The following is an 8,807-nucleotide window of genomic DNA, read 5'->3' on the forward strand; positions in this document are numbered from 1 at the left end:
ATAAGGGAAAATGGGGAATCCGTCTGCAGTGTAATAGGCTCGTATTAGGGCAATACAGCCAACCAAACAGGGTAATCGGTGGGGCCACGGATTAGGGGTGTAATGGCTAATCCATTACACCCAACCAAACATGATGTAAGTCTCTCCAAGAAGTCATTACCCAACTATTTATAGTCCTTCCCACGCGGTCTTCAACCATTTAGAAACCATTCATTGACAATCATTTTGTCCCCCACTAAGGGACCAGCTGGTTCTAATCTGACCGAACTAGATTTGGAACTCATCTATGTCCAAACCTGCCTTTATATTTCTCTAATTGTTCAGTAGAGACTGCCAGCTTACAGCCTATTTCAATTTAACCCCTAGCTGTTCCAAATTTCTAAGTTAAAAAAGAATAGGGTGTGACAATGATACCCAAAATAGTCTTGAACTTGGGAGGCCTGAGGGTATTGGTATCGTAATATCACTGTAGTTGGCCTCAATTTTTCTCACTTTAGTACTGTCAAGGTTATCACGACTTCCATGCTACAATATTGTGCTACCCCCCATCTAAGTGATGTTTTCTTCAAGTTCGACTCATTATCAACTCCTTACACCACTCCAGCACATTGTTAGGTTTCCCATGGCACGTTTGGCCAATTTGGGTCTCAAAAGTGTATAAAACTCACAAAAACAATTTATTAACAACAAAAGCTAAAAATCGACAAAAGTAAATAAAAGACACCTAAATTGCTTAAGAATAAGCTTTTAAGTGTAATAGAGAGCCTAGTTTGGCGTATTAAATTACGGCAGATCAATATAAACATGTCAGGTTACCCGTCCAGGCTAAACCTTTAAATTGACATCAAGTTACCAGTCCAGGCTATACATTTAATGACACATTTTATTGTTTGGCATGATGAAAATATACATATAAGGTTACCAGTCCAGGCTAAACCTTTAAAAGAACTTCAGGTTACCAGTCCAAGCTAAACCTGTGTCACATGTATCTTTGAATCCGCAACAAATGCTGGATCTCGATAATCATCGGTAGTCAATTTGTACAAGCATGCACAAAACCTTTACTAAATTCACCTGGGCATTTTCAACACTTACATATATAAATATTTTTGTTATGGTTTAGTCCAAATCTCACATTTTGTATCAAATTGCAAATAAACCAAATTTCAACTCAACATACACATTCATAGTTCAAATACACAACAATTTAAACATAATCATACCATATGAACTTACCTAGTCAAATCATCAAACAAGTTGAATTTGCAAGGACTAATCGATAATTTTGGCCTTTCCTCGATTATTTCTAGTTTAGTTCAATTCTCGATCTATACAATTATTCAATTCAATCTATCAATATCAAACACTTTTATATCATCCCATACTATGCATGAACCACTTTAATTTTATTTTTTGAATACCCTTAATTTTTTTCATTTTATTTAATTTAGTCCCTAAAATAGAAACAACCATAAATTTCAATTTTGAGCTTTAGTTTCGAAATCAATCTCAATCACTTCCTTCTATGAACCTCTATTATCTATTATTATAGAAATTTTACATCAATTTCATGGTTCAAATGCTCTTTTGATCCTTTAGTTATTTAAAAAAATCTATAGTAATTTGACAACTTAGTCATTGTACCTTAATTAACTATCATTTCGACAAAATTTCTAGATCAAACTTATATATATTTCTATACTAGTCTCGTAAATATTACTTGAACTACGGAACTGGGGTTCAGAAATTGTCATTTTTAACACCATTAAAAATCAAGTTGTTACAACTCTCTCTTCCCTTAAGAAATTTTGTACTCAAAATTTACCTAAGAAAATATGTGGGTATTAGGATTCTTCAAGTCTCTTCTGGCTCTCAAGCAATCTCTTTCATACCGTGTGGGTGCCATATTAATTTTTCTAATGTCACTCATTTATTTCTCTGTTCTTTAACTTCCTGAGCCAACATCTTTACCAGTTCTTCATTATACGTCAAATTAGGCCGTAACTATATTTCGTCAAGAGAAATCATCTGAAAAAGGTCTGATCTATATCATCGTAGCATTGACACATGAAAGACATTGTGAATCTTTTCAAGTTTTGAAGGCAGTGCTAAACGATAAGCTATAGGTCCAATTCTTTTGAGAATCTCATACAGCCCTATAAATCTCAAATTGAGCTTCCCTTTTGTGCCAAAACGCAGAAATTTCTTCTAGGGTAAAACTTATAGGAATACCTTATCACCAATTTGAGATTCAATGTCTTTTTTTTTCAAGTCTACAGAAGATTTATGTTTATCAAATGCAACTTTTAAACAATCTTGAATAATTCAGACTTTTTCTTTTGTTTCTCGTATCAAATCGGTTCTTACCAGCTTTCTTTCATTTAACTTTGACCAGCACAGAGGAGTTCTGTATTTACAACCGTATAAAGCTTCATGATGTTCATTTTAATGCTCAATTGATAGTTTTTCTTATACGCAAATTTAGCTTATGATAGAAATCTTTTTCAACTGCCTTCAAACTCAATCACACAACATAACATATTTTTTAGTATCTGAATCACTCGCTTTGGTTGTCCGTCAGTTTAAGGATGGTATGTTATACTAAAATTCAGTTTTGTGCCTAAGGCTTCATGTAACTTACCCCAAAATTTGAAAGTAAATCTTGGATCTCGATCTGAAATAATAGACAGTGGCACACTGTGTAATCTGAAAATCACATAAATGCAAATTTCAACCAACTTCTCAAGTGAGTAATTTGTTCTAATAGGAATCCAGTGAGCCAATTTGGTTAATCTGTCAAATATTACCCAGATTGCATTTTTCTTTTTCAGTGACAAAGGTCACTCTCATTTTTCTTTTTCTGCTTTGACCTGCAGACATACTAGACATTTTGTCATGTATTCAACGATTTCTCTTTTCATTCCCGACCACCAGTACAATTGTTTCAAATGCAAAGGTTATGGTCATATCCAATATGAATATGCCAATACCAAGAAGAAGAAGAAGTCTATTGCTGTCACTCGGAGTGATGGAGAGAACAGTTCTAATATGGATGAAGATTTGGGAAACTATGTAGCTTTTCCAACTTGTTCAAACACTTTTTTAGACAGCGTGTGAAACTTCTAAAGAATCTGACTGTGACATTGGTACTCTTGAAAATGCATATTTCCAAATGATTAAAAAGTTGGAAATTGTGTGTTTGATGAATGATAATTTGAGAGGAAGTGTGCATCTTGAAGGATGAGAATGAAAAGTTCAAAATGAAAGTGCAAGAAAAGGATTATATAAATGTTGATCTCAAAAAGGCTAATGAGATGCTTGACGAAACTATTAAAGAAAGTGATTAGTCATTTGTTATTGTGCGATCTAAACTTGGTCATGATGAACATAGTAAAAGAACCTATATCTCCTACGAATTTTGTTAAATCTAAAAGACGGTTGCTACTTCTTCTTTTGAGACATGTGAAAGAAAAATAGAGATATATTTGTTTCTATTGTGGAAAGGCCGGACATATTAATTTTCATTGTTACAAGCTAATGAAAGATCAAAAATAGAGAAAAACAATGATTTTTTAATCTAATGTTACAACACTGAATAGAACATCACTTAAACAACGACTTGTTTACAACAAAACGAAAGGGAAGAATAAAACAAAGAGAATGATTTGTCATTACTATGGAAAGGTTGGCCATATTAGGCCTTATTGTTTCAAGTTCCAAAATGGTTTTTGGAAAGTTAAATCGAGTGCAATAATTGTTCAAACAATCGTTAAGATAGGCAGAAGAATAAGACAATTTGGTGTAAAGTCTACATTTGAGCTTTAAATATCATCAAGTTATTAATGTTCAAGTGAAGCACGAGGTTGTGATTTACGTTAACCATATTGAGGATATTTTGAAGGTCAAACATACTCCATTTCGTGGAAAGAGGTACTTATTATTCCACAAGCTACAACCCTTGTTATTGAAAAGGTATCATCTTATCCTTTTAAATAAACTTAAGGCAAAACAAACAAGAGGAGTATAGAGTAAGAGGGAGAAAGTTCGTTGATTTTAGTAAGGTATGATTCATGTTTATGCTGTCTATGGTTCATACATTTGAGATTATTTAACTTGGTGGCTAATTTTTTAGCAAGCATTCATTTTTAGTGATTGGAAGTATATGTAGATGAATTTATCTTCATTTGAAAGCTGGGTTGATGTTCATTAATTTTTGAAAGAAAATGTTGAACTGAAACAAACATAGATGTTTAAACTCATGTTTGAACAAAGAATGGAATAGAACATAACTAATAGGAGGTTCTTTTAGCCTTTTGACAAAAAGAGGGAGACAAGTTGATGGTTTGGTTGTTGTTGATTTTTGCTAATGTTGTTGTATTTTTTTAAGGAGAGCTTGTTAGTTTATCCTTGTTGTTGGCTTTTATGATTTTGCTATTATAGTGTCATTTTTTAAGGGGGAAATTTAATTTATGCTCTTGTATGAGCAATGTTGGTGTATTGGACGTCATTTGTTATGAGTTATGTTGATTTGTTTTTGGTATCTCATATGTTTATATGGTATGATAATATAAGGGGAGTTCTAATCATTTGCTTATGTTTTGTCAAAAAGCCAAAAAGGGAGATTGTTAGGACCAAGGTTGTCCATGACTAAATTGACTCTTTTTCAAACACTTGTTTGAACACTGCATGTTTAAACAATTGTTTAAGCAACTGTTTAGACAAGACCTTGGAACAACTTATGTGAAATGTTGGCTTTTTTACTTGGGCCTTCACAAGTGTTTTCTCCATAAGCAAATGAGTCCCTGAATGTGTTTTATTTCATCCCAAACAATAGTGGTCAAATTTGGATGATTGAAGGGACTATGAGATCTTATCCCATAAGACTTACAGTTATTCTTGAAGTTATTTATTTGGTAATTTATCTATTGTTTTTACTTGGTTGATAAGGATTTATTTTGCGATAATTATTGGAAATAGATATTTAGATTATAATTAAGGGTTTTATCTTATCAAAACTACTTGGCGAAAATATAGATTTTGGCGAGCAATTTGGTGGTTGTTGTGCTGCACATATGGGAGTGCCTTTTTTTGGTGCTTTTGGCTAGCTATTTGTGTATCATTTACTTGGTATTTTTGCACTCTTGTGTTAAGCTTTTTATTGGATAGTTTTACTAGTGGTATTGTAAGGTCATTTGGGTTGAGTGATTTGTAATAATTGGGTTCATTGTTGGGGCTGCAATTACTTCTTTGTATAATGGTAGATTGGGCTTTAACCAACACGTGATCCGGAAGATTGTTGAATAAGAATCATTCAGTAAGCAAGGCTATGTAGAGTAGGTTTGTGAATCTGGATTGCATTAACAAATCTCTTGTATTTATTTCTCCCCTTCTCTTATTTAATTAATACTGGTGTTTTGTTCGAACTTGTGTTCAAACATCTGTTTGAGTAGCTATTGTTTGAACACATGTCTAACCATTTGTCTGAACATCGAATTAGACAGAGAGCAAATCGAGGTTCTTATAATGTTCAAAAACTAAGAGTATCACACTGCAAATCTTTGATAGGCCCTCCTTGGTGTGTGGAATAAGGTCACTAATGATGTTATGGGAGTCTAATACTTAAGAGTATCCTTACTTATTTTATAAAAAAAATATTAATTTACATTTTATGTATTAATAATATATGTTTATATAAATGAATCAAATAACGTTATTCCATTTAAAAAATTATTTATTTTTATATTCTTTTAATTTTTTAATAAAATGATATATGACCTGATTACTTTTTTTTCATTATCTAATTACATTATCAAGACATTATATATGGTTTTGGTTTGGCATTTTCGCTTTTTCCTCAAAAGTCCCATTGCCCCAAGTTGTGCCGCCTACAAATTTTGCCCTGATCTTACCTACTTTGAATTGAATTTTGTAAAGCAAAATAATCCATAGTTTACTACTCATACACCCGACATCTAGGAGTCTTTATGGGGCAGGCCAGGACCACCATTTCCTTTTCTTGGCGTGAACCATACAGCCTGACCAATCAACCATTGCCAACTGGTGGTGGTCAATTACCAGCCCCAAGAAACTTCTAACCAATGTGATTTGTATTGTTTCTCTTGTTTTGACCATTGAAGCCCTCACACGCGAATCTATGACTGGTAAAACAAGAAAATAGTAGAACCAGCTGAATATAGATAAAACATTAGTTTTGGTTTTTTAGGGTTGTAAATACTATACGTGTAACAAAACATATGTTCTTTTTAGTAAAATATTAGAATTGAAATTCTAAACTTTGTTGCATGCTACATTAATTAAACCCAAGTACATAAATTAGAACACATTTAAGATACTTGGAATTCTCCTTCGCTTATAAATTATTTGTCTAAATGTTTTAGTCTTCCAATCCATCGCAATTAAATATGTACATATGTAAGTCTCTTTTTCATATCATTTTGGCCTGACTAATCAGTTTTGTATACATCTCTGTGTTTCTTAAGCAAACTCGGCAATTTTCAGCATCTTAGAATTTGAGCTAATCAATGGATGAAATAGAAATACCTCAATATTTCATCTGTCCAATATCACTGCAAATCATGAAGGACCCTGTTACAGCGGTTACAGGCATCACGTACGACAGGGAAAGCATAGAGCAATGGTTGAAGACTTCAAAGCACACGACCTGCCCCGTTACCAAGCAGGCTTTGCCATCGGATTCTGATTTAACACCCAACCACACGCTGTGGCGGCTGATTCAGGCATGGTCTGCAGCAAATGCAAGTAATGGCATGGATTTAATTCCCACACCCAAAACTCCCGTCAGCAAGAGCCGTGTTGTTAAACTCATTCGTGACTTTGGGGTCCCTAGTTTGTATATGAACGCTTTGAAGAAAATGGAAGTCCTTGCGGAGGACAATGAGAGGAAGCGGAAATGTCTGGAGGAAGCAGGTGTCCCGAAGGCTGTGATTTTGTTATTAATCACATGTCACAGACAAGGTAAAATTAGCTGTCTTGAACAAGCTTTGAGGATTCTGCATCTTATTTGGACACCAAGTAGTGAAATCAAGGCTCTTGTAAATCAAAATTGCGATTTCATAGACTGTTTGACATGGATTCTTTTGTGTGAGACCGAGAATCCTGTTATTATCACGACTCATGTAATGGTAATCTTGAAAAGGGTGATTGAAGTCACTAATTCAAGGTTGTTGGAGAAGTTGAAACCCGAATTCTTCAAACAAATGTTAAGGGTACTGAAATCCAAAACCTCTCAACAAGCTACCAAATCCGCCTTGCACATCTTGATCCAAACATGTCAATGGGGAAGAAACAAATCCAAAATGATGGACGCCAATGCGATTTTCGAGCTCATCGAATTTGAGCTGGAGAAACCCGAAAAGCATGTGACGGAACTGATCATCAATCTCTTGGCACATCTCTGTTCATGTGCCGATGGAAGAGCTCAATTTCTAGGCCACGCCGGGAGCATAGCCATGGTGGCTAAAAGGATCCTAAAAGTCTCTCCGGCGACAGATGATCGAGCTGTTCAAATACTTAAATCAATCTCCAAATATGCTGCAACAAAACATGTACTTGTAGAGATGTTGAAGGTTGGGGCAGTAACAAAGCTTTGCATGGTAATGCAAGCAGATTGTGCCGCATATGTCAAAGAGAAAGCCAGGGGAATCCTTAGATTACACTCCAACTTATGGAATGGTTCTCCCTGTATTGCTGTTTATCTGTTAACCAGGTACCAAAGGTAACCCCGGTCACAAATTTATAAAGTAGTTCAGTTTTAAGTTGAAAGATTATGATAAGAGTGATGAATAATCAAATACCATTGCCTTCTAAATGTGTATAAGAAAATTTATGATATTTGGTTGTGTTTTGGTGAGAATAGTTGCCTTGGAAAATATCAATTCTATATATGTTTACTCATGGACCTTTATTGTTGTAATAATTTAAAAGATGAACAACGGAGAGTGCTTTTTTTTTTTTTAAAAGACCACGTGAAGCACACGGGGGAGTAGAAGAAGGTAAAAAGTGAGTTTCCGCAATCAAAGGCTAATTTCTGGAAAATTACTTGGAAAGGAAAACAAATAAAACGTGGTGTTGTTCAAGTTGGAGTGGTGCAGGGCAAAATTGGGTGTTTGTCATTTCCTTGTTTTATAATTATATTAAATTAGTCCCTATTTTAACAGACATTGAATTATTTTAATGAATGCAGTAAATAGGAAAATAGCTTGAATTTGGGTATTTTCTCAAATTTGAGCTTTCAGATTCTACGGGTTTTGGGATTAGTCTATGCTAAAATTCCCAACTCAATGCTTTAAAATCCATATAATTTTTTATCTTAAAATATTCACCTCATTAAAATAAAAGGCTTTTTTAAAATTCTCCCCACTAAATTACTTCATAGACATTCTTCAATATATTAATTTCTTTTTACTTATGCAATACACATTAATTTAAATAAATTATTTTTATTTTTCATACAAAATTTTGTTACTATGTTTAAAATTTTGAATACATGATTCGAATTGCTACTGTGTTTAAAATTTGAAAAATTGCGAACAAACATAAAAATGGTATAAGTAAAATGCATAATTTAAAAAAAATATTGAGTTATATATTTATTCTATTCAATGAAAAATTTTAATTAGATTTTTACTTTTCATATTAATTTAAACTAAAAAATTAAACATTAAGAAAGGTTCTCAAGTAGAATATAACACATTTGAATATTTAATTTTTTTCTGTAAATAATTTCATTTTTGTTTTGTTAACATTGAAAATTAAGCATTAACATA

General features: G+C 33.3%; 1 protein-coding gene across 1 annotated transcript; it reads left to right on the top strand.

The window, feature by feature from the left end:
- Nucleotides 1-6,344: 6,344 nt before the first annotated feature.
- On the top strand, nt 6,345-8,013 carry LOC107904447 (E3 ubiquitin-protein ligase PUB24). The gene has a single exon (XM_016830837.2). It carries the CDS (start codon nt 6,543-6,545, stop codon nt 7,758-7,760), a length of 1,218 nt encoding a protein of 405 aa, XP_016686326.2. The 5' UTR covers nt 6,345-6,542; the 3' UTR covers nt 7,761-8,013.
- Nucleotides 8,014-8,807: the final 794 nt, after the last annotated feature.

The sequence above is a fragment of the Gossypium hirsutum genome, chromosome D07 (genome assembly GCF_007990345.1).
Source record: "Gossypium hirsutum isolate 1008001.06 chromosome D07, Gossypium_hirsutum_v2.1, whole genome shotgun sequence".
Classification (NCBI taxonomy): Eukaryota; Viridiplantae; Streptophyta; class Magnoliopsida; order Malvales; family Malvaceae; genus Gossypium; species Gossypium hirsutum.

What these genes read in the sequence shown, in the direction of transcription:
- LOC107904447 (XM_016830837.2), top strand. Translation starts at nt 6,543, where the DNA reads ATGGATGAAATAGAAATACCTCAATATTTCATCTGTCCAATATCACTG.